Genomic DNA, 21,798 nt, shown 5'->3' on the forward strand with positions numbered 1-21,798 from the left:
TTTAAAGTAGCCACACCTTTAAATAATGACGTCATGACCGCACCTATTTGTTTTGACCACGCCTTCTTCACATGATAGTCACAAATCTACTTCATCATTCTCTCTCTCTCCTAGCTATTATTTCATTTCATTTATTTCAAAATGCTGCAAGAGCAAAGAGAAGTTCCTTCCTCACCTCCCCTAGTCTCCTCTGTGGCCAGTGCTAGCACCACCAGCTCAGTTATGAGTGACATGTCGTCACTTCATCACAAAAATAAAATTGGTTTGATCCAGGATTACTTTGACGAAGCAAAGAAGTAATTTGTTTGGATCCCTTACTCCTCCTGGTCATGTTGGGTCCTTTAGGTTTGTAGGTAAAGCCTTGGAGTCTGATGAAAAAGGAGAAAGACTGCCAGCTCTTGAATTATACAATAAAGCATTGAAGTCAGCTCAGTCTGGACTGGTCATTATACAAGAGAGCCGTGAGGTAACATCAGCCATGAAAGAAATAAAGAAGAAATTGGAAAAGTAATTGTTGTCATTGTAAATGTACAATTGTGCGGGTATTTATTTATTTATTTTATTTATTTATTTTATAATTCTTTTTAGGTTAAAGGGTCAGGTTAAAAGTAGAATGGAGTCATTGCTTGAGAAGGAAGAAGAGAAACAATTGTCAAGATCCTTACCAAAGACTCAAACTCATACTTCCAGACCTACAGACTCAGTTTCAAGCAGTATGGGAATGAAATCAGTGTCAGGAGGAGGAAGGAATAATAAAGATACTTTGGGCGGAGCTGAGGCTGAAATTGTATTCTCGTCCAGTTCAGGTTAATTAACTAATAGTTAATTAACTATTTATTAATAGTTACCAGGTTGTAAGGTTATCCGTGTTAATGAAAGTGGGTGTGTCTTAAACTGTACGCCTTCAGAAGCTATGCACATCTTTCGATATAAAGAGCATATACCAGGTGGGTGGAGCTAGTTATTAATAGTTATTATACCAGCTCTAGGTCAGCCTCCAGCGTTTATCCAATGTGGTGACTTTGTATACCCACTGGTGCCCGGTCAATCACCTGTACTTAGGAGCAGCCAGTTTGCTTATGTCTTCCCTGACATTGAGAATAACGGACACACTGTTGGTATTGTGTTCAGCGGAGGATTGACCAAGAATGAGATAAGGGAACTGAATCAGGTGAGAAGCAACTTTGAAAATTTGTAAAAAATTTAAATGAGATTGGAATTGTCTTAAAATTCAAATCTAACATAAGATCATGTGTTAGATAATTTTTATTATTTTAGACTTTGAAAGTGTTGAGTGACTTTAAAGTTTCTGAATCATCAGGAGCAGCTGCTGGGGACTCAAAACCTGAACTAGAAGACACGCCCACTTGGGGTGGATCAATATCAGAAGTACATTAATCACAATAAATTATTAATGATAATAATAATTAATGATAATAATAATTATTATTAATGATAATAATAATTATTGTTGTAGAAAATAGAATCTGGTGTTAGTTGGGTATCTGGTGTCATTAGCACTGGCACAAATAAAGCTGGTGAACTACTAAACAAGGTTTGTTGTTGTTTTTTGTTGTTTGTTGTTTTACTTGTTTATTAAACAAAGGGTGGGGACAAACTGAGGGATAATATTGAGCCGAGGGAGCAGCCTGTGGAAATACCTCAATCAGTTGAAAAAGGAGCATACTATGCTAGAAGAGCAACTGGTAATGTACATCATTAATAATAATTATTATTATTTTATTAATGATTATTGTACAGGTGCTGTTGTTGGGGTGAGTGATTTCTTGATGGTTACACTGGCCAAAGGAACTGTTGCTGTGGGGAAGAAGATTGGATCCGCTGTTGCTGATTCTGATGTATGTTAATTATTATTGGTTGCTATGGTTACATATGTATCCATTGTAAAGATGGTGAAGGGTAGAGAGATCAATCCTCATGCTAAGGAAGCTTGGAAAGTAACCAAATCAACTGCTAAAGGTGACAGCAGCTGGAGTAATCCCTCCTTTAATTTAATGAATTGTATTTGTTAGGAGCTGGTAAAGTGTTCACAGATCTTGAGCAAGGAGCCAAAGCAATCATCAAAGGAGCTGGAACAGAGACTAGTAAAACAGTTGGACACAAGTAAGAGAGAGTGGTCATTATAATGGAGGCATACAGCTCATCTTCACTTCTCTTCCCCTCAGATATGGTGATCAGGCTGGTCGTGTCAGTGATGATGGTTTAGCTGCAGCTGGTAATACAGTAGATCTTGTCTCTGTTAGTGACAAACAATTATTAATATTTGTTTATTTTTTTATTTTCATTTTAGACTTATTGGAGCTGGAAGACATGGGGCATACGGTATATTATGAAAAATGATTTTAATGTAATTATATTTTTTATATCTAGTTTCCTTGGTAAAGTTGGTAAAGTTATATCAACTCAGGAAGAAGAGAAAGAGAGAGAAGTATCTCATCATCAATATGATTCAGGAGCAGAAGAGCAACAACAGGTTACAAGTAGGACACTTGATCCTGTTAGTAGTACAAGCACTTCAACTCCTCCTCTGTCTGTAAATAAACATAAAAACAAGCCAATAAAAGAAGTACTCTATTCATGAATTATTGTATTACTTTATCCTTTTACAGAGCTATACCATTATTATTAATTGCATCTCATTTCAGAATTTTATTTTATTTTTTAAAATTTAATTATTGTTGGTGTGGTTTGAGGCGTGGCTAATTATCAAGTGGCCGGGAAAATGTCTGCTGAATTGAGTGTCCCTCAATCATTAGTAGGAGCTGCAGCTGGAGCCGTGACCTTTCCTGTAGTACTAGGGATCAATCAGCTACTGGTATTAAAGCCATTACGTTTAGCTACTCACCTACCAGCTCTAGTGGTGGCTACAATAGGTGGTATATCAATTACATCAGCTGCAATCTCGGCTTCATGTGCTGTAGTTACCGCCTATTCATTAGCGGGACCATTTGTGGCACCTTTAACAAGAGACACTTCAAACCACATGAGACTCAATGTCCCTGAATTATTGACGTCTTCTCTTGTCAGTGTAGCTTTGTTTAGGTCACTAGGCGGTAAATTTTGTTCTGTTGTTCCAAGCCATTTGGCTAATCCTGGTGCTTTTGCTCGCCAGTGGATACCGGCTTATTCAAATAAATACGCTACTTCTTCAGAGAAGGTCCTTATACAAGAGATAGGCAAGAAGTATGGCTGCCACACTTGTGGTAAAAGACAGTCTGTGACTAAGTTTGTTTGTGATCATCAGCCACCCACTAGTACTCTGCCTCATGGCGGAGGAGTCCAGCGGTTTTATCCTCAGTGTGACAAGTGCTCTGGTCTTCAAGGTGGCTTAGTCACTAATAATAAACCCAATCCTAAATCATTAGTAACTCATATTACTTCGCTAAGAGCCTATCATTTCTTTCTACCTGTTCCTCTTGCTTTTGGATACCTCAAGTCTTTGTCTCCCATTGAAACACGTGTCATTACAAAAGAGATCATTAATGAAAGGGATATTGTTGTATCCAGTGGCAACAGCAGTGACCTAGAATTGAAGAAGAAGGTAGAGATTAGTCCTGGAGACTTTCCACTGCTCATCATTTGGAATAAAGTTGTTTCATTCTTTCTTTCTCTTCCTCCTATCACTCAATTTCATTTAACTTTGTGGACATTTTCTATTCTTGCTGCTCTTGGTAGCACTTGATGTTAAATTTCATTTTTTGTGTATTATAATAATTAGTACACGAGTAAGCACATGTTTAAAATAAACGGAAACTAGTATACTTCTCCGTGCACTGTTTTAAAAATTAAGAATTATTTTTATCAAAAAGGGAAAAGTTTTTAAAACAGCAAGATTAACACACTCAAGCAGTTAATTAAAGCATCAGTATTTGTCACAGTTAGCTGATGAGTACTGGGTACAGTTGTCATCAGAAGTAGCTTCGTTGAAACTGTACATCTTGTCAAGTCCAGCCCCAGTTACAAGATTGTGGAGATTACAATAATTAGTACCATCATCTAGTACAGCATACCAGACCTCAGACTTGGAATACCCCTGCATATGCAATGAACACATCACTAACGACATTTAATAATCATAACTTACATCAACTGTACACATTCCTCCATCATCAGTGAAGTCCATTTTAAGATCGTCTACATAATGATGAACTGGGGTAGTATGGGTTGCTGTAATTTCCTTTGTAGTGTTGCTTTTTAGCTGCAGTGACATGTAGAGTCAGTATTAATGCATTAAAAGTATATATATATATATAGGTACCTTGTATCCACAGAGTTCAGTATTAGGAGGACACGTGTTACTGGTCCATTTTGCAATTTGAGCAAGAATTGCAGTACTCACAGTAGTACAGTTTGTGCTCCATGTCCTGCATATTAACAAGAATTAATGTCATTAGCTATTATATATTACACTTACCATTTGAGTTGACAGGAAGCATGTAAGGGACCTCCCTCTACTGTACCAAGAAAGAAGAAAGAGGACAAGAACAAAACGCAAATACAATAGCTCTTCATTATGGTAAGGTTGACCTTTGCTGACTGGCTGTGCTGACTTGCTATGCTGACCATTACAGTTTATGCTGTAAGCTGCTGCATGCAGCTATGAGCTAGCTAGCTAGCTGCACGTGTGAGCCACACCCTTGTTACCATGACTACAGAAACAATGGCTGAAACTACAGAAGAAGCTAGTGAGACTATAACTGGATACTTGCCCTGGCCTGAGGACCTTCAAATGATATCAGAGTTTTTAGATAGGAAGGTACATCTGTTATAAATCAATGGGATTGGACTGTATCTATTAATAGGATGCACTGATTGAAGAACACTCTCAATTTGTTGAAACACACCCAGAACTTGGTGCTATTCTAGCTGACTTCTTACAGTCTCTTCTGATACACAAACCTGATGATGTGTATGGATTTGCTTATGATTTCTTTGCTCCGTATTCTCCTATTTTACCTCCAGAACCTTCTCACTTATCATCCAAAAGCTCCACCTAGACCATAAACATAATTAATTATTATTATTATTATTATTATTGATGATGATTATAAAACTAAGCGAGTGTAAAATTTGCCAGGCTGTGCAAGCCCAAAGCAAGCTCTAAACGCCAACGGCTAAAGTAAGCAGAGCAGACTACTACTGAGTGCAGTAGAGAGTGCTAAAGTTATGTAAGAATGGTTCTCTTAGGCCAGCCCTTTTACATTCATTTTGTAGATTACAATGTCTCATTACATCATTGAACATGGTGTGGAAATTACCACCAGAGTATTTATAGGAAATATTCCCTACAATGTAAGTGCCTGTTATTCCCTGCATGTTTAATAGACTATACTAATTTGTAACCAGTCGTGTATCATAAACAATATTCTGTCTTCATGTGTTTGTTATTGGTAGACTAATGAAACCGAGTTAAAAGATTTCTTTTCTCAGTATGGTACAATCAAAGATTGCAACATTGTAACAGACCGTAAGGGAATTTCAAAAGGGTATGACATGTAATGCACATCAATATAATACTAGCCAAGCAGAGCCTGCCTGACTCATACAGCATGTATATATATATACCATGACAATGTGACTGTCATTTAGGTGCTAATGTGTTATTAACATATCCAATGATGAGTCATTCTTCTAACTGTACTCCATTATTAATGCTTTCCATTCATTCATAGTCTACAGTGATCTGTTTATATGCATGTTTTATTCATCTAAAGGTATGGATTTGTTACTTTTAAAGATGAAGTCATAGCAAAGAAGGTCCTACAGATGGTAAGTTGACACTAACTGAACTTCATAAAGTCACTATCAATGTGCTAATTGCTAGTGCTTGCATTTGCACATTGCAAGCTCAGGTATGGCACTAACCTCTGTTGTTTTAGTTGAGGTTGAGGAGGGAGGGTGTGTGGTTCCCTCAAAGACAACTGGCGGCAATTAGCTCCATTACTATGGCTTCTTCATTATTCATTGTTTCATTGATTAGTTAATCTCTTTTAGGCAAAGGTAGAGTTTAATCACAAGACACTTAATATTTGTAGAGCCATTCGTAAAAAGGTAACAATGAATCTCTCAACATGCCAAACTTTAATTAATGATTATAGAACACAGGTCAATATAAATATAATGGAAGTAATGCAGGTATTATTGGACTATACACTTTATTGTATAAAATGTATTTATATTATATAATATCATTCATCATAAAGTATTGTGTTAATAGAGTATATTCAAGCTGAATCTAATCCTGTATCCATAATTAACTATCAAGGTAGAAACTTCTATTATAACAATGGTATTTTAGAGCCGTTAAACAATGAATTGCACCAAACTGGGATAGTAAGTGACTCAGTTTAATCATTGTTAGTAATTGTTCAATAGATGCTGTATAGCGCTGTGGTACTCCCTCATCCTCCACAATTTTCTCCTTCGGTTCCACAATATCTTCCTTCTCCTCCTCAAATTCCACCTGCTCTCCCTGTGCCACAATACAGCAGCCCATGCTTCTTTCAATAATTGTATAATAATAATAATTAACAATGTCTCAATAATGATGAATTCTTTTTACCAACAATAAGTTAATAACACAATAGTGATAATTACAAGTTAATATTGTTAAAAGTTATTAATTGGGGGTGTGGTTGCCTGTTAAGATGTCTCTTAGACCTGGTGTGGTGGATTTTGACGAGAAATGGAAAGACTTGAGTGCCACAATAAGTGCCGTGGTGGAACTGAGGCCAGTAAAAAGACTAACCTGGAATAATAACATATCGTATCCTAATAATATACCGACAGTATACTAGTATTTGTTGATTCCTTATCTTATGACTAGTGATATATATGCTTTGTGCGCTGCACTCCCTAAGTCTTTTGCAGAGAAACTTTACGAATCAACTCGTTCACTTCTAGAGGACTCGGTCACTGCACTAGCCGAGGTACTGTGGGTGGGAGGGGCTGCCTGGGTAGGTGTGGCTAATCATCACATTATAGGAGATTATAGTGTTGGATTCAAGATCGTTATTTTGTCGATATCATTACAGCTGGTCCCTTTACCGCCAGGGAGCTCATTATTTGGACAGTTTATTTTCATATTTTAACAGAGTAAATAATAATAATAATAATAATAAATATTAATTAAATTGTTTCTCTTAGGTTCATCTCAATAAGTATAGACCTCAGGATTCTTTAGATTACAATGTTCCTGGAATTATTTTACCGCCAACTTCACCAGTTGATCCAAACGCACCAGTAGAAATTAGAAATGTAATGATAATTATCGTTTATTTTATTTATTTATTTTATTTATTTAGATGTCATTAAAAGTTTGGCGCACAAGAATGATTGACGTCATTGAGGAAAAATTAATATCAGCTGTAATTAATGAAGTGTAATGACATCAACTAATTAATATTATTAATTAATTGATTAATATTTATCCCACACACACATGCAGTGTTAAAGAAGGCAATCAAAGTGATTTAGGGATGGCCCATGATGTCTTACAATCTTTCAGTTAGTTCAAATATTATTTATTTATTTATTTATTTATTTATTTGTTGCTAAAGTTGAAGTTACGGAATATGATAAAGAGAGACCTTATGAGGTAAATTGTTGTTGTTGTTGTTGTTGACTTGTTGTTGTTTATTAGTATTATCAAAGAGTATTTGAAGACGTGTTTCTGTCAGAGATAAGTTCAATATATCGTAAACTAGCCTCACAGCTGGTAACTGACCTCTCCTATCCACAGTACATCAAAGAGGTCAGTAATTAGTGGGTGTGGTTTTAAATGGGTGTGGTTTGCTTTTAGGCTGTGAGTCTATTGCAAATTGCAAAGATTAGAGGAGAGAAATTTTTACACCAATCATCAATAATTAAAGTAATTTTATTAATTTATTAATTAATTTATTTATTTTGTAGTTTGTACGTGAATGTGAAATGAAACTGGTTACTGACCAGCTCCAGTATTTATTGTCATACGTTCCTCAAATGATGAGGTCTGAGCAGTTTGAGAACCTGTCAAACCTGTTTATTCTACTGAGTAGAATACCAAAAACACTTGAAACTCTAATTAAAGAATTTAAGGAAAAAGTTACCAATGATGGTAATTAATATTCATGACCTTTAATTAATTAATTAATTAATTAATAGGCTTGGTTTGCATTAAAGCATTCATGTCATCAAAAGTATGTATTTATTAATTAATTTGTTTGTTAGTTTGTTTATTAATTTGTTTGTTTGATAGCAATCTGTTGAGGCCCTGGAGTTCATGACCATCATTCTAAACGTCTATTCTAAATATAAAGATATTGTCTTTGACGTTTTTGGTGGAAACAAGTCATTTCTAAATGCACTGAACGAGGGTTGCCGTGGTTTTGTTAACTATTCTGAAGGACATCAGCAACACTGTCAATCACCAAGACTGGTAGTTAATTAATTAATGGTTAGTTAATTAAGTATTATTAATAGTTAGCTCGCTACACTGACCAGCTATTAAAGAAAGGTACCAAAGGAATCACTGACACTGAACTTGAAGAAAAGCTTGATGATACTGTAAGATATTGTATTGTTTGTGTTTATTTTTTGTTTTTGTTGTTTAAAGATTACCGTCTTCAATTTTATTGAGGACAAGGATACTTTTCAAAAGTTTTATTCGAGAATGTTGTCAAGACGACTCGTGTACGGTTTCTATGTATCAATGGAAGCTGAAGAAAACATGGTACAAAAATTGAAGGTAAGAAAGAGAGAGGGAGAGAGAGATTGTGTTTTTATTCATTTCACAGCATGTCTGTGGATATGAGTACACAGCCAGACTCCAGAGGATGCTTATGGATATAACACTTAGTCAAAACCTTGTGACTGAGTTTCACGAGAAATTAAAGAGTGACAAGGAAAAGGAGACAATCAGTTTTTCAACTTTAGTACTTCAGGTATGAAATAATTAAATATATAGTATCAATTAATGTATCAGAAAATGTTGTAAAAATGGAAAAGTCTCTCCTTCTCATTTTTGATGAAATTTAGTCAAAATCCTTGTATAGGGACTTTTGTCTGATTTTGGAGCAACTTTAAAAAATCATTAAAAAATCTAAACTTGATCGGAATCAGCTCAAACTTTCTACACAACATAAGTACATGTATATGCATCAGAAAATGTAATAAAATTGAGGAATTCTTCACTTGTCATTTTTGGCAAAAATTGACAAAAATCCCTGTACTATAGTACAGGGACTTTTGTCCGATTTCGGAGCAACTTTAAAAAATCATAAAAAATCTAAACTTGATCGGAATCAGCTCAAACTTTCTACACAACATAAGTACATGTATATGCATCAGAAAATGTAATAAAATTGAGGAATTCTTCACTTGTCATTTTTGACAAAAATTGACAAAAATCCCTGTACTATATAGTACAGGGACTTTTGTCCGATTTTGGAGCAACTTTAAAAAATCATAAAAATCTAAAACTTGATCGGAATCAGCTCAAACTTTCTACACAACATAAGTACATGTATATGCATCAGAAAATGTAATAAAATTGAGGAATTCTTCACTTGTCATTTTTGGCAAAAATTGACAAAAATCCCTGTACTATAGTACAGGGACTTTTGTCCGATTTTGGAGCAACTTTAAAAAATCATAAAAATCTAAAACTTGATCGGAATCAGCTCAAACTTTCTACACAACATAAGTACATGTATATGCATCAGAAAATGTAATAAAATTGAGGAATTCTTCACTTGTCATTTTTGGCAAAAATTGACAAAAATCCCTGTACTATAGTACAGGGACTTTTGTCCGATTTCAGAGCGACTTTAAAAAATCATAAAAAATCTAAACTTGATCGGAATCAGCTCAAACTTTCTACACAACATAAGTACATGTATATGCATCAGAAAATGTAATAAAATTGAGGAATTCTTCACTTGTCATTTTTGGCAAAAATTGACAAAAACCCCTGTACTATAGTACAGGGACTTTTGTCCGATTTCGGAGCAACTTTAAAAAATCATAAAAAATCTAAACTTGATCGGAATCAGCTCAAACTTTCTACACAACATAAGTACATGTATATGCATCAGAAAATGTAATAAAATTGAGGAATTCTTCACTTGTCATTTTTGACAAAAATTGACAAAAATCCCTGTACAGGGACTTTTGTCCGATTTCGGAGCAACTTTAAAAAATCATAAAAAATCCAAACTTGATTGGAATCAGCTCAAACTTTCTACACAACATAAGTACATGTATATGCATCAGAAAATGTAATAAAATTGAGGAATTCTTCACTTGTCATTTTTGGCAAAAATTGACAAAAATCCCTGTACTATATAGTACAGGGACTTTTGTCCGATTTCGGAGCAACTTTAAAAAATCATAAAAAATCTAAACTTGATCGGAATCTGCTCAAACTTTCTACACAACATAAGTACATGTATATGCATCAGAAAATGTAATAAAATTGAGGAATTCTTCACTTGTCATTTTTGACAAAAATTGACAAAAATTCCTGTACTATAGTACAGGGACTTTTGTCCGATTTCGGAGCAACTTTAAAAAATCATAAAAATCTAAACTTGATCAAAATTAGCTTAAAATTTCTACACAACATTTGAACATGTATATGTATCAGAAAAAATATAAAAATGAAGAATTCTTCACTTGTCATTTTTGACAAAAATTGACAAAAATTCCTGTACTATAGTACAGGGACTTTTGTCCGATTTCGGAGCAACTTTAAAAAATCATAAAAATCTAAACTTGATCAAAATTAGCTTAAAATTTCTACACAACATTTGAACATGTATATGTATCAGAAAAAATATAAAAATGAAGAATTCACTCCTTTTCATTTTGGTGAAATTTAGTCAAAGACCATATTAGGCCTTTGGTATGACTATGAACAGAATTAGCTCAAACTCTCTATGCAACATATTATTATTATTATTATTATTATTATTTATTTATTTATTTATTTATTTATTTGTTATTATTGTTGTAGTCAGGCGCTTGGCAGCTGTCACAATCTCCATGTCCCTCCATTGTGTTACCTCAAGAACTTCTAACGTCATTAATTAAAGTATTATTTATTTATTTATATATTTATTATATTTATTTATTTATTTATTTATTTTATAGTTTGAAGGATTTTACTCCTCAAGGCACTGTGGAAGGCACCTGTCATGGTTACATCACCTAGCAACAGGTAACAGGCCAGGCTAGCAGCACATGTGTTTAGATAGAGCAGATATTGATGTAGTGGCATCAGACTAATCTGTACAGGAATACTCATGAATGATTGTTCTTTTTAGGTGAATTGAAGTTACAATATCTCAAGAGATCCTACTTCGTTACCATGACAACCTATCAAATAATAATCCTCTTATTGTTTGAGACTAAAGAGAGCCTAGACTTACAGTAGGCCACTAGCCATTATTAACCCTTTGCACTCTCCCACCCACCCTCAAGGACTATGAGCAGCTGGACTCAGATTGAAGAAAAAGAGTTAAAACCTACTGTCCAATCACTAGTTGATGCGAAAATATTAATAGTAGTTATTAATATTAATTTTATTTTATTTTATTTATTTTTGATTGTCTTTAGAGCACTGGACAGGAGCTGTTGCTAAATTTTAATTATTCGAACAAGAGAACAAAGTTCAAAATATCAGGCCAGCTGCAACGAGAGACTACCCAAGACATTGAGCAAACACATCAAATGGTACTGGAGGACAGGAAGATGTTTATACAGGTAATATTCATTAATATTAATTAATTGTTAATAATAATTACAGGCGGCCTTAGTAAGAGTAATGAAGCACAGAAAGATTTTAAAACACAATCAATTAATTGAGGAAGTAATTAATTAATTATTATAATTTTTATTAGTCTCTCCTTCATAGGTTATATTATTAATAAAACACAGATTTTATCCAAATATTTCTTTAATAAAGGTTTTGTTACTATTAATAGAAATGTATACATTACATCATGTTACTATTAATAGAAATGTATTGAGGCTCTTATTGACAAGCAGTATATTGAAAGAGACGCAGAGTCAAGAGACACGTATCATTATATTGCTTGAGTATTATCATTATTATTATTATTATTATTAATATTATTATTATTATTATTATTATTACTTTTTATTATTTCAATTATTCCGCTGTTACAACAGTGCTTTGAGAGGCAAATTATATTTAAAAACTTCACACAAAAACTACAAAAAATTTTGATATTTAAACAGAGTATTGGCTTAAATTTAAATCTGAGGCGTCCAATTCGGTTTCCTCTTCTTTCCCAAAAGCTTTGACTAGCTCAAGGTTGACTTCATTTTTCAGCTGTTGCATGGTGTAATTACAATTAATTAAATAATTGAGTTCTTTGCACGTCTGCTGCAACTTTCTCAACACTTCCTGAATTTCTGTCTCTTTCTACATCAAACAAGACATACTGTAGAGCAGTCACTCTGCTGCTAGTACATACCTTGGAGCTCAGTTCAGCCATTAGCGTCAGACAATTCTCTTCATATTCTTGTAGCACTGCCTTCACATGCTGTGAGTATGTATTGTAATAGCACTGTGGTGTGTGTAAAGAATAATTGAGAATAATTATTTTCAAAAATACCTCCACTATTTCTTTCTTTAAAGTAACTTCCAAGTATCTAATGCACTCGTCAATGCATTTTTTATTTCGCAGATACTGTATAGCTGAGACTACATCTCCCCTCCTTTTAGTGTGAAATAATGTAAATGTCAGACCTGGTCCAGCATTTACCTCATTGTGTGGGTTTCTTTTGCATCTTCTTGACCAAATTTTGCTTTAATCCAAACCACCATTCTTCCTAGCCAGCCTAGCTTCAGTTTCCTATTGTATGCAATAATTCTACTAATCCTTTTTTTCATGCAGTGCATGTGCATGTCTCTAATTACTTGATTTCAGCTTTCTCTCTAAGTTGATTCAGAGTCACTTCATGATGTGTTAAAATGTCTTGAATCTCATCTGGTCTTGGTGCTTTGTAAACATGTGCTGTGTGTCATAATAATAACAATTATAATGAAACAATAATATTGAAATATTTTACCTTCATTTTGTTGTCTGTGAAGCATTTTCGTGTTAAAAAAGTTGAGGGCGTATTGATACAATTGTTTCTTATTTTCTCCAAATTCTTCCAGTGGAATTGCTGCCGGTACACACACAAAACGAACTGTCTCTAGATAATCATTTATTCTGCTTTCTAATTCAACTATGAAACTCTGCAGATCTAAATAGCATCATTCCATCATTAACTCAATCAGTTTGAATTCTTACTTAGTTTGAATTCAAGTACACGATACACTTTAGACATCACTGTGTTTGGTAGATCTTTATGAGTATCATCAAGAGTAGTATCATCATCATCTTCACCGTCTTCAACTTCTCCTCCCTCTACTTCTCTTTCACTTTCTCTTGCTCTCTCTTCACTTTCATCTCCTACTAGTAATGGTTCACTACCTTCTTCTTTCTCTCCATATTGAGGTGCTGAGCATTTCTGAAGGCACGTGCTTTGAAACGTATCTAGTAGCTCATTAGCAATTCCTAGCATACGCTGCTTTGGCTCCTGCAACAAAGGAATGTCTGAAATATATTGTACTGTTAACATATTGTAACTCCTTTACTTTTGTGTCTTGATCATAGGCTGCCTCCAATATTGATCTGAATAATAGCAACTGTGTTTCAATGTCATTAAACAGTTTCACTGCTTCATTCCACATTGCCTGCTGTACTTCCATTTCACATACCAGTTCTATTTAACTGACAATGGTACTAGTTGTATCAACATGTAGCACTATACCATCAGCTTTTCTTTTCAGCTCTTGTTGATAGAGATCAGAGGTGTTGATGCATACTTTAGAGCAGTGAAGTGCATCTGAATATTTGCTCTTCTGCAGTACTGGCTCACTGAACTGAGCTACCATTCTTAGCCTATAGACACATTACACAAATCACCAGTTAATAATTCACTAACCATTCCTCAATTGTTTGTATCCCACTAGCCTTTTCAATGAAATCTTTTGAATTCACTTTTCTGTCTCTTCTAATGTCCAATGTTCTTTCAAATTTCTTCCTCCACGAGTGAAGGTCCTCCATTCCATCAAGATCATCAAGAGGTATCAATCTAGAGCAAGATGCCCACAGAGCTACAGCTGGTATGACGAGACTCTCTGGTATGACTATCTTGATATCGTTCTTCATCATGTGCCTCACGTTGTTTTGTATTTGTGTCAGGCTGGTTATCTTTCGGCCTGATCTGCTACCCGGAGCTCGCTCTATAGCACGATCAAGAAGATTAGCAACAGTAATGAGTCGTCCATCCTTATATACCTCTGAATGAGATAATCATCATAAGTATAAAATGCTCATAATCTCACCAGTGTCTTTATTCTGTAATAGTTCAAGTGCCTCTACATCCAATAGATCTCTTAGTTTATTGCAGTCCAGTATGTAGATGTAAGCAGAGCAGTTCAGGAGAGCTGTTTCTGCCAGATCAGCAATATTGTTGGTAGCTTTAGAGCCAACTGCCTCTCCAAGACCAGGAGTGTCTTGCAGTACCAGATTAATAGCTGATTTCTCATTTGATAATGCTGGGATGTTAGTCACTATAGTGTAATACTGTTGAGCAGCCTGCATGCATGTACATATTGATAATAATCCATTTATAAATTATCAAGTATTAGTATACTTTTGTGTGTCTTGCTTTTGTGTTGATTTCAGCTAGTTTCTCTTGTATATCAAAGGAACGTGTTGCAATGACTACTCCCAATTCATTCTGCAGTTGAGGACAATTCTACATATACAGTACATGATAGAACAGTTGGAGTATTATGTATTACCAATCCTTTCCCATGTTGAGGGTCAGTATCACAGAGTCCACTGTGCATTGAACTACTGTGTCTTATGCTAACTATAACTGATGTCTCTGGATTGCATTGGTCAGTAGGGAAAAACCTATAAAGAGTAAAGGCACTTTAGATGTACAGTACTTTATCAATATCAAAGAGGATAATGACAATAATGATGATTATTACTCTGAGTATGTCAGTGCATTTAATAAAGTGCTTTTTCCACATTTTATCCTCCCCAGAACTCCAATGGTTATTGTTGGACTCTTCACTTTACTAAGACCTAACCGAAGATGCTTATCCAAGTTCTTGTCTTTGTAGTTTTTGTTAAACTCTTTCATTCTATATAGTAGCTTCTATACTTGCATATACATTAATAGTATCATTGTTATTTTTTTATTTTTACTTTACAAATTTGATCTCCATCTCCCTGGAAATCTTCTTTGTGTATGATTGCTGTTTTATCGAGCGACGAGAATCTTTCATAAAGTAAAGTCAAGCTCCTCTCTCTCAGTGTATTGACATCTGTACAACAACAATGACAAATAAAATAAAATTAATGATGTCATATTGTTCACTCCTTCAATAAGTACTCAGCTACTCATATTGCCGGCACAGATACGATGACGTACCAGCAATTGCTGTTTCCACTGCTTCATTAAACGATTGAAGTCTTGACATATCAATGGTTGACGTGTGCTGTGTGTTTGATTGCAGCATTCCTTGTACAGCTGCAACTCTTAGCTGCTTCCTTGGTAGCTCTTCTTCTACCAGTGCTGAACTGTATAAACAAACATTATATCCACCATTCTCACCATTCTGCTGTGTTTTTACTTGTCATGGAATGGGGTTGCCATCTTTGCAAGGCAGCAACTAAAGGGCTGTTCTTTTCATCAAGTTTCACTGTTTTTACAATTGTTCATGTGACTACTATGATAGATAACTGCCTTTGGAGTAAAATCTCTGAATATTACCGTATTAGATCTAATTATCTGCTGAGCTCAGAGCAAAACAAAGTAAAATTGAAGGTGTCATACTCATGGGTGGCTTGTTGTCTGGCAAGAAAGAAGACGATAAAAGTGGAGGAGAGGGAGAGAGAGGGAAGAATGCGGTCGTGAGGCCTCCCTTTAAGTGTAATCCATACGTACTCAAAAGAACCAGGTGCAATCAGTAAAGAGTGTGACGGAATTATTAGTGTCTTTTGTACAGTTCACAGTATTTTGATGAAGATGGAGATTTAGCTCATTCTTTTTATGAAGAATGTCGAGTAATACCTGGAGAAGGTCCTATTAGAAGGACAATGAGACTATTGAGCCACAATGGGATAAGACCACAGGTTACAGTAATACCTTAGTAATAATGATAGTCTTTCCTTTGCTCAATATAGGGAGAAGTTGCCTTGTGTCACCCAAGACTTCATGTGGACTTGCCTATCATATTAATGGAAAATGCAGATCTATAGACCGAATGCAAAACCTCTTGTAAATATTTAATTGTTTTTTATCATTGATTTTATTATTGTGATCATTATTAAAATAATTTTTTCAACTGAGCCACTCCCACTATTAATTAAATATTCATATTTTAGAAGCTCCGCCTGTCAGTTAATTGCTCTACAAGCCACACCTACCAATAGGCAATAGACCTCTTTGGGTGAGAATGAATTACGTCAAAGAATGATATACGGTAAGGGGCGTGACTGAGCCTGGCTGACTCTGAAATAATTTTCGTGGACGGCAACTTTCTATGGAGTATGAATGGGCTAATGCAGAAAGCAAGCTCTATTAAAGAATATGCTTCATATTGCACCAAATCTCTTTTAGGAGATGCTTAGCAGCGACCATTCTTTCCTCCAACCAGCTTTTGTAGCTTGAAAATGCTCCATGCCAACGAAAAGAATCAGTTTTGCCTTTTCTTCATTCATCCTCCATTGAATCTTGCCGTCCAAAATGGCGGCCAATTATCACCGTAGGTGGATACCGTAATAAACAGTAATGATATTCATAGGCCACCGTCGATCTCACCTGAAGAGGTCTATAGCATGGCGTCAGGTGTTGAAGAGGACTGGTACCAGAGCAGTGAGTTTGTGACTGTTACTTTGAAATTGCCACGAAACCTAAAGAGAGATGACACCACTTCACTTTTTAAGTCCAAGCACTGCTCCTTGCTCCTCAATGGTAAGTTTAAAATGGATTAATAACACTAATATTGATTCTTGTCTTGCTTTTTCTCAGGTGAGACTATTTGGGATTGTCATTTGTCTTTGCCTGTAGCACCTGACAAGTGTCGTATCAAACCTGCTGGTAAAAATAGAGTTGAAATCAAACTGAAGAAAGATACACCTCACAGGTGGGAAGAGCTTAGGGATACTGAATATTCCGACACAGAAGTATGAATTAATAACTAATTAATTAATTAACTGATGTTAATTAGATTGATGAGGATATATTTCACACTCCGCCTGCTTCGCCTTTACATAATGACACACCTCACAATGCTCCTCCTACTGCCCCACCCACTTCACTCCCTGTACCTACTGTCCCTCCACCTGTTCGTACTCACTGTGAAACCCCTCCCACTTCACTCTCTAAGGAGGTGGAGTCACTAAATGATCTTTCATCTGATCACGCAACCACTAATCACGTGACTCGTGACCAGTTGCTGTCTGAGATGAGTAATTCTTTTGATGAAGTAAAAGGTTTGTTTTGTTTTTTATTTTTATTTGCTTTTTAAATTTGTTTTTATTTGTAGAAGAATTCTTTAATTTGAAGCATTTACCACATGATGTCATAGAAAAGGTAACAGCATCACACAATGTCCTGCTCTGTCCTTTAATGTTCTTCCTCTTTATAGGGCGATGGTGTCTTAGTTAAAATATTTGTATCACAAGTTGTCCGTGATTCTTGTCTTGTTACTTTTAATAAATCCTCAGCAGTACTACAATTCAGGACAAAGTACATACATGTTCATTATAATTCACAATGAATACGTTTCTTTGTTTCATTACAGGAACATTAGGTTCTTGTCATTGTACCCTGGGACCAGCTGTGAAACCCAGTTTATGTGGAAAGTCAAACTATAGTAAGTGACATCATATGACATCACATGACATCATCCTTCAATTTAGTGATGTCATAAAACCTGACAGCTCATCCTACAATGTCAGTGATAGGCACGTTCAGTTAGTTTTGAATAAGTCGGACCCGAGCGTCAGATGGAAGAGCCTTGAGAGACCAGTCAAGAGCCCAAGGGCCCTCACTCCTGTTGGGGGCAAGCCTCAAGAGAAGGGAGGAGCTGACACACCCACTCTCAATAATCTTGATGATGATGATGATGATGATGATGATGTTAATAACCTTGATGATCTTAGTGTTGCTAATAATAAACCGGTCGGGAAGACTGCAATGAATTTTGAATTTAACCCTTTTATGTTGCACAGAACGGAAAAGACCACACCTACTAGGATGACACCTAGCACTAATGGTAATTAATGTATTAATAATAATAATTATTATTTTTATTACAGGAGATAATAATGACACATTAATTAATAATGCATCGACCACACCCACTCTAATTAACAGTACACCACCACCACCCACTCATTCTATTGAAAGTGCATCGTCAGCATGTCTCAGCATGCCACGCCCCCAACAAGAGGCGAGCCCCCAACCGTCGACTTCATTATTCCATCGCCTCCCGTCAGACTTGTTTGCCGGTCCCAGTGAGACTGGTATTGCTAACCTTGGCAACACCTGCTTCATGAGCAGTATCCTCCAGTGCCTCAGTAACACCGTTGAAGTGAGGGACTTCTTCTTGGGAGAGAAGTACAGGACTGACATTAACAAAGATAATCCTCTTGGTTGTCAGGGGCAACTCGCTGAGTGCTTTTATACAATGATTGATAAGCTATGGTCTGGAAAGATGGCGTATATATCACCAAGAAAAATAAAAGTAACAACAATCATGATGATGATGATGATGATGATTTTATCTGCATGTATCTTTCTCCTCCAGGACTTGATTGGATCAAGAAGGGATGAGTTCAGTGGTTACGCACAGCAAGACGCTCACGAGTTTACAACCTTCTTCCTCGACGGACTTCATGAAGACCTCAACAGAATAAAATCAAAACCAGTCACTGCACAGGTGGAGCTATAATTAGTAACATGTATTTATGCTATTATTAGTAACATTAATGTGATGATGTCATATTGTTACTATTTATAGATTGAGAGCGATGGTAGACCTGATTCAGTTGTATCGGAGGAGTCTTGGTCTAATTATAAGAAGAGAAATGATTCTTTTATTGTTGATTTGTTCGGAGGTCAATTTAAATCATTGCTAGTGTGTCCGGACTGTAGTAAAGTGGGTGTGACTGTCATTAATTGTCATTATTTTAATTAATTGTAGGAGTCTGTGACCTTTGACCCCTTCAGTTCTCTCTCTGTTCCTCTTCCGGTGAAATCTGTGACCTTATCAGTCATATTCATTTCTAAAGACCCTCTGACTCCACCCAAAGAGGTAACTAACCACACCCATTAAGTACTCTCAGGCCTAGGGTTTTAGTGTCTATGAATATTCCATTCTGGGGTTCTGGTGTTTTCTTACAGGTGGTGGTCAGCCTTTCTTCGGAATCCACTCTTGAATTGGTAAAAGCTTCTGTTGCTACTAAAACAAGTGTCACTATGAAGAATGTGAGTGGGTGTGGTCAATTACATCATAATTTTGTTACTATTTTTAGTTACGAGTGTTTGAAGTTATTAAAAATGGTCGTTTAGTTAATATGGCCGTCAATCATAAAAAGAAGTTGTCAGAGATGAAAGACAATGATTTTATTGTGATGTAAGTTGGTGTTACTAAATTTAGATTCTTTGTCTATTTTTAGTTGCGAGGTATTATCGTTTCATGAAGCAAAAGAGAAGGTCATTGAGTTACACGTAACTCAGAGGGTTAAGTTTCGTAATCTTCCTTCAAAATGTTGTGGGTGTGGTGATAAAGGGAGTGGCTTTAAGAGATGCAGCAGATGTAAATCAGTTGAATATTGTAGCAGGTGAATGGTTGTCACTTCCCCCTCATTCTTCATCTCTCTCTCCCTCCCTCCCTCTCCCCCCTCTCTCCCTCTCTCTCTAGAAAGTGTCAGGAAGATGATTGGTCAAGGCACAGGAAGAGGTGTAATGAGCTAAGGAATAATTTGGAGGTGGTTGGTCTTCCTTTTGTTATCAGTTTACCGATCACTCAATTGACTTTTGATAATATTGCAGATAGAGCTGAAAAATATGCCAAGTATTTAATATTATTAATTATTAATATTGTTATTAATGATGTACTGTAGTTGGTCTGTTGATTGTAAAAAATATTCAAATGGTTCTGATTCAGCAGCTGGTAATAATGGACACACACCTGCCCCGCCCCTTTTCTTTGATTTAGTACCTATCGATGACCTTTGTACAACAGTTGGAAGCCCTTTACTGAATAGAGGTACGTGTACATCATTATCTTTATTTGTTTATTTGTTTGTTTGTTTGTTGTTAGGTAAAGACACATTGACATTAACAAATCGTTGTTTACTGTCAATGGACTGGAGGAATAATCCTAATGACAGCAGCTGGGTGGACGTGATTAATAAAGATTTATCAGTGAGTGTATTATTATTATTATTATTACTATTATTATTATTACTATTATTGTTTTATTTTTTAATGTCCTCTCTCTCTCTCTCTCATCACTCAATAGGCTTACCAGAGCTCAGCCAAAGAAGCCATTAAAAGAGGTACACGTATTCTTCCTGTTATTATTGTTATTGTTGTTATTATTGTTATTGTTGTTATTGTTGTTATTATTGTTATTTTTTAAAATTTTAACAGAAGGCAGACACATTAGATTAAAGGATTGTCTTCAACTATTTACTGAACCAGAAACATTGCCTAAAGAGAATGCATGGTAATTGTTTAAGAATTTTTAAAGTTGCTTCAAAATAGAACAAAGTCCCTGTACTATAGTACATGGTCTGGGGCCAAATTTTACCAAAAATCATAAAGAGAGAATTTTCATTTTAATAATTTTTCTGATACATATACATGTTCTTATGATGTGTAGAAAGTTGGAGCTGATTCCGATCACATTTGAATTTTTAAAGAATTTTTAAAGTTGCTCCAAAATCGAGCCAAAGTCCCTGTACTATAGTACATGTACATGGTCTTGGACCAAATTAGACCAAAAGTGAAAAGAAGAGAATCCATACTATCTGATACTCATACGCTGGTGTATATCCTGTAGGTATTGTCCAAGGTGCAAGGAACACAGAGAAGCCACCAAGAGGCTCTCCGTTTCAAGACTCCCTCATATTCTTATAATCCATCTCAAGAGGTTTTCATTCAGCGACTTGACACGGAGGACAAAGATAGACAAACACGTTGAGTTTCCATTGACGTAAGCAGCAGCTGCAACATCTAGTAAAATTCCTTCTCCTTCCCTCCTATTGCAGTGGGTTAGACATGAGTCCATACATACACACGGATCCCTCTAGCTACACAGCTGCTACTAATGGTACCCCAGCACTGTATGATTTATATGCCACCGTCAATCATTATGGGGCTGTGTTTGCTGGCCATTATGTGGCTAACGTACTCTCACAAAATGGAGACAAAAGAGGTACGGGGTGGGGAAAGAGGGAGGTGTTAAAGAAGATACATGTAGGCTTGTATATAATTTTATTACATTTTTATTATAATTTTTTCAATTAAAGATTGGCTCCGCTATGATGATGAAAATGTCACAAGAATATCAAAGAATTATATATCAGACAATAGTACTTATCTATTGTTCTACAGGAGAAGAGAGAGCTAATAGTTATTATTATTTAAAATTATTATTGTTTTATTTGTTAAAATAACCAAATT

The 21,798-nt window shown here is 35.5% G+C and overlaps 9 protein-coding genes across 12 annotated transcripts; 7 read left to right on the forward strand and 2 right to left on the reverse strand.

Moving 5' to 3' along the window:
* Window positions 1-48: 48 nt before the first annotated feature.
* LOC105314837 (spartin-like) lies at window positions 49-2,639 on the forward strand. The gene is made up of 14 exons (XM_020001518.1): window positions 49-296; window positions 346-507; window positions 589-806; window positions 852-947; window positions 990-1,171; window positions 1,279-1,389; window positions 1,478-1,555; window positions 1,607-1,706; window positions 1,762-1,859; window positions 1,911-1,980; window positions 2,034-2,124; window positions 2,187-2,259; window positions 2,312-2,343; window positions 2,392-2,639. The coding sequence occupies exons 1-14, from the start codon at window positions 142-144 to the stop codon at window positions 2,600-2,602; spliced, it is 1,677 nt and encodes a 558-aa protein (XP_019857077.1). The 5' UTR covers window positions 49-141; the 3' UTR covers window positions 2,603-2,639.
* Window positions 2,640-2,698: 59 nt separating this feature from the next.
* LOC109585453 (uncharacterized) lies at window positions 2,699-3,768 on the forward strand. The gene has a single exon (XM_020001542.1). The coding sequence runs from the start codon at window positions 2,744-2,746 to the stop codon at window positions 3,701-3,703; it is 960 nt and encodes a 319-aa protein (XP_019857101.1). The 5' UTR covers window positions 2,699-2,743; the 3' UTR covers window positions 3,704-3,768.
* A 24-nt stretch (window positions 3,769-3,792) lies between these two features.
* LOC109585474 (uncharacterized) lies at window positions 3,793-4,602 on the reverse strand. Its single transcript, XM_020001571.1, has 4 exons — window positions 4,436-4,602; window positions 4,280-4,385; window positions 4,106-4,219; window positions 3,793-4,054 (listed from the first exon to the last, which is right to left on the reverse strand). Exons 1-4 carry the CDS (start codon window positions 4,585-4,587, stop codon window positions 3,884-3,886), a joined length of 543 nt encoding a protein of 180 aa, XP_019857130.1. The 5' UTR covers window positions 4,588-4,602; the 3' UTR covers window positions 3,793-3,883.
* A 38-nt stretch (window positions 4,603-4,640) lies between these two features.
* On the forward strand, window positions 4,641-5,078 carry LOC105314590 (ciliogenesis-associated TTC17-interacting protein-like). Its single transcript, XM_011408853.2, has 2 exons — window positions 4,641-4,777; window positions 4,824-5,078. The coding sequence occupies exons 1-2, from the start codon at window positions 4,667-4,669 to the stop codon at window positions 5,016-5,018; spliced, it is 306 nt and encodes a 101-aa protein (XP_011407155.1). The 5' UTR covers window positions 4,641-4,666; the 3' UTR covers window positions 5,019-5,078.
* A 2-nt stretch (window positions 5,079-5,080) lies between these two features.
* Window positions 5,081-6,625, forward strand: LOC105314840 (protein boule-like). 2 transcript variants are annotated; one of them, XM_020001564.1, is made up of 8 exons: window positions 5,081-5,140; window positions 5,236-5,313; window positions 5,416-5,507; window positions 5,736-5,790; window positions 6,016-6,072; window positions 6,120-6,156; window positions 6,239-6,354; window positions 6,397-6,625. In XM_020001564.1, exons 2-8 carry the CDS (start codon window positions 5,242-5,244, stop codon window positions 6,529-6,531), a joined length of 564 nt encoding a protein of 187 aa, XP_019857123.1. In that variant the 5' UTR covers window positions 5,081-5,140; window positions 5,236-5,241; the 3' UTR covers window positions 6,532-6,625. The 2 variants fall into 2 exon arrangements, with proteins under 2 accessions (XP_019857123.1, XP_011407536.1); XM_011409234.2 differs by having other exon boundaries at window positions 5,109-5,189.
* Window positions 6,626-6,631: 6 nt separating this feature from the next.
* LOC100637741 (cullin-2-like) lies at window positions 6,632-12,208 on the forward strand. Of its 2 annotated transcripts, XM_020001507.1 has the most exons (23): window positions 6,632-6,787; window positions 6,848-6,950; window positions 7,006-7,116; window positions 7,168-7,278; window positions 7,326-7,402; window positions 7,469-7,527; window positions 7,581-7,618; window positions 7,664-7,774; window positions 7,823-7,891; window positions 7,933-8,116; window positions 8,164-8,198; window positions 8,258-8,437; window positions 8,482-8,565; window positions 8,615-8,746; window positions 8,796-8,942; window positions 11,015-11,092; window positions 11,152-11,218; window positions 11,325-11,430; window positions 11,482-11,563; window positions 11,617-11,763; window positions 11,807-11,869; window positions 11,915-11,965; window positions 12,019-12,208. In XM_020001507.1, the coding sequence occupies exons 1-23, from the start codon at window positions 6,669-6,671 to the stop codon at window positions 12,097-12,099; spliced, it is 2,235 nt and encodes a 744-aa protein (XP_019857066.1). In that variant the 5' UTR covers window positions 6,632-6,668; the 3' UTR covers window positions 12,100-12,208. The 2 variants fall into 2 exon arrangements, with proteins under 2 accessions (XP_019857066.1, XP_019857070.1); XM_020001511.1 differs by lacking the exon at window positions 7,823-7,891.
* On the reverse strand, window positions 12,196-15,827 carry LOC109585416 (uncharacterized). 2 transcript variants are annotated; one of them, XM_020001501.1, is made up of 17 exons: window positions 15,731-15,827; window positions 15,529-15,677; window positions 15,303-15,421; window positions 15,083-15,252; window positions 14,888-15,002; window positions 14,737-14,841; window positions 14,426-14,678; window positions 14,023-14,380; window positions 13,849-13,979; window positions 13,673-13,800; window positions 13,326-13,614; window positions 13,099-13,278; window positions 12,947-13,043; window positions 12,792-12,881; window positions 12,642-12,744; window positions 12,501-12,593; window positions 12,196-12,448 (listed from the first exon to the last, which is right to left on the reverse strand). In XM_020001501.1, exons 1-17 carry the CDS (start codon window positions 15,751-15,753, stop codon window positions 12,254-12,256), a joined length of 2,598 nt encoding a protein of 865 aa, XP_019857060.1. In that variant the 5' UTR covers window positions 15,754-15,827; the 3' UTR covers window positions 12,196-12,253. The 2 variants fall into 2 exon arrangements, with proteins under 2 accessions (XP_019857060.1, XP_019857056.1); XM_020001497.1 differs by having other exon boundaries at window positions 12,792-12,899.
* Window positions 15,828-15,886: 59 nt separating this feature from the next.
* On the forward strand, window positions 15,887-16,444 carry LOC100642086 (tumor suppressor candidate 2-like). Its single transcript, XM_003383086.3, has 3 exons — window positions 15,887-16,057; window positions 16,106-16,232; window positions 16,284-16,444. Exons 1-3 carry the CDS (start codon window positions 15,936-15,938, stop codon window positions 16,356-16,358), a joined length of 324 nt encoding a protein of 107 aa, XP_003383134.1. The 5' UTR covers window positions 15,887-15,935; the 3' UTR covers window positions 16,359-16,444.
* Window positions 16,445-16,519: 75 nt separating this feature from the next.
* Window positions 16,520-21,771, forward strand: LOC100637866 (ubiquitin carboxyl-terminal hydrolase 19-like). Its single transcript, XM_011409247.2, has 23 exons — window positions 16,520-16,539; window positions 16,937-17,073; window positions 17,131-17,285; window positions 17,330-17,594; window positions 17,648-17,694; window positions 17,750-17,850; window positions 17,906-17,977; window positions 18,024-18,379; window positions 18,423-18,850; window positions 18,914-19,045; window positions 19,127-19,264; window positions 19,310-19,420; window positions 19,510-19,593; window positions 19,641-19,741; window positions 19,785-19,949; window positions 20,030-20,182; window positions 20,232-20,377; window positions 20,432-20,535; window positions 20,633-20,669; window positions 20,764-20,839; window positions 21,176-21,328; window positions 21,384-21,550; window positions 21,645-21,771. The coding sequence occupies exons 2-23, from the start codon at window positions 16,938-16,940 to the stop codon at window positions 21,743-21,745; spliced, it is 3,228 nt and encodes a 1,075-aa protein (XP_011407549.2). The 5' UTR covers window positions 16,520-16,539; window position 16,937; the 3' UTR covers window positions 21,746-21,771.
* Window positions 21,772-21,798: the final 27 nt, after the last annotated feature.

The sequence above is a fragment of the Amphimedon queenslandica genome, unplaced genomic scaffold, assembly GCF_000090795.2.
Source record: "Amphimedon queenslandica unplaced genomic scaffold, v1.1 AMPQUscaffold_13514, whole genome shotgun sequence".
Taxonomy (NCBI): Eukaryota; Metazoa; Porifera; class Demospongiae; order Haplosclerida; family Niphatidae; genus Amphimedon; species Amphimedon queenslandica.

Excerpts from the sequence above, each read along its gene's own strand:
- LOC100642086 (XM_003383086.3), top strand. The coding sequence starts at position 15,936 with ATGGGTGGCTTGTTGTCTGGCAAGAAAGAAGACGATAAAAGTGGAGGA. Across the intron at positions 16,058-16,105 it reads TACGTACTCAAAAGAACCAG|TTCACAGTATTTTGATGAAG; the intron begins GTGCAATCAGTA and ends TCTTTTGTACAG. Across the intron at positions 16,233-16,283 it reads ACAATGGGATAAGACCACAG|GGAGAAGTTGCCTTGTGTCA; the intron begins GTTACAGTAATA and ends TGCTCAATATAG.
- LOC105314840 (XM_020001564.1), top strand. The coding sequence starts at position 5,242 with ATGTCTCATTACATCATTGAACATGGTGTGGAAATTACCACCAGAGTA. Across the intron at positions 5,791-6,015 it reads CAAAGAAGGTCCTACAGATG|GCAAAGGTAGAGTTTAATCA; the intron begins GTAAGTTGACAC and ends AATCTCTTTTAG. Across the intron at positions 6,157-6,238 it reads ATATAATGGAAGTAATGCAG|AGTATATTCAAGCTGAATCT; the intron begins GTATTATTGGAC and ends TTGTGTTAATAG.
- LOC105314837 (XM_020001518.1), top strand. The coding sequence starts at position 142 with ATGCTGCAAGAGCAAAGAGAAGTTCCTTCCTCACCTCCCCTAGTCTCC. Across the intron at positions 1,981-2,033 it reads AACCAAATCAACTGCTAAAG|GAGCTGGTAAAGTGTTCACA; the intron begins GTGACAGCAGCT and ends TGTATTTGTTAG. Across the intron at positions 2,260-2,311 it reads ATACAGTAGATCTTGTCTCT|ACTTATTGGAGCTGGAAGAC; the intron begins GTTAGTGACAAA and ends TTTTCATTTTAG.
- LOC105314590 (XM_011408853.2), top strand. The coding sequence starts at position 4,667 with ATGACTACAGAAACAATGGCTGAAACTACAGAAGAAGCTAGTGAGACT. Across the intron at positions 4,778-4,823 it reads CAGAGTTTTTAGATAGGAAG|GATGCACTGATTGAAGAACA; the intron begins GTACATCTGTTA and ends ATCTATTAATAG.
- LOC109585474 (XM_020001571.1), bottom strand. The coding sequence starts at position 4,587 with ATGGTCAGCATAGCAAGTCAGCACAGCCAGTCAGCAAAGGTCAACCTT. Across the intron at positions 4,386-4,435 it reads GCTTCCTGTCAACTCAAATG|GACATGGAGCACAAACTGTA; the intron begins GTAAGTGTAATA and ends GTTAATATGCAG. Across the intron at positions 4,055-4,105 it reads GAGGAATGTGTACAGTTGAT|GGGTATTCCAAGTCTGAGGT; the intron begins GTAAGTTATGAT and ends TTGCATATGCAG.
- LOC100637866 (XM_011409247.2), top strand. The coding sequence starts at position 16,938 with ATGGCGTCAGGTGTTGAAGAGGACTGGTACCAGAGCAGTGAGTTTGTG. Across the intron at positions 19,421-19,509 it reads CTCTGACTCCACCCAAAGAG|GTGGTGGTCAGCCTTTCTTC; the intron begins GTAACTAACCAC and ends GTTTTCTTACAG. Across the intron at positions 21,329-21,383 it reads CACGTTGAGTTTCCATTGAC|TGGGTTAGACATGAGTCCAT; the intron begins GTAAGCAGCAGC and ends CTCCTATTGCAG.
- LOC109585416 (XM_020001497.1), bottom strand. The coding sequence starts at position 15,753 with ATGGCAACCCCATTCCATGACAA. Across the intron at positions 15,003-15,082 it reads AATGCACTGACATACTCAGA|GTTTTTCCCTACTGACCAAT; the intron begins GTAATAATCATC and ends TACTCTTTATAG. Across the intron at positions 14,381-14,425 it reads ATTACAGAATAAAGACACTG|AGGTATATAAGGATGGACGA; the intron begins GTGAGATTATGA and ends TATCTCATTCAG.
- LOC109585453 (XM_020001542.1), top strand. The coding sequence starts at position 2,744 with ATGTCTGCTGAATTGAGTGTCCCTCAATCATTAGTAGGAGCTGCAGCT.
- LOC100637741 (XM_020001507.1), top strand. The coding sequence starts at position 6,669 with ATGTCTCTTAGACCTGGTGTGGTGGATTTTGACGAGAAATGGAAAGAC. Across the intron at positions 7,619-7,663 it reads ATAAAGAGAGACCTTATGAG|TATTATCAAAGAGTATTTGA; the intron begins GTAAATTGTTGT and ends GTTGTTTATTAG. Across the intron at positions 8,943-11,014 it reads TTTCAACTTTAGTACTTCAG|TCAGGCGCTTGGCAGCTGTC; the intron begins GTATGAAATAAT and ends TTATTGTTGTAG.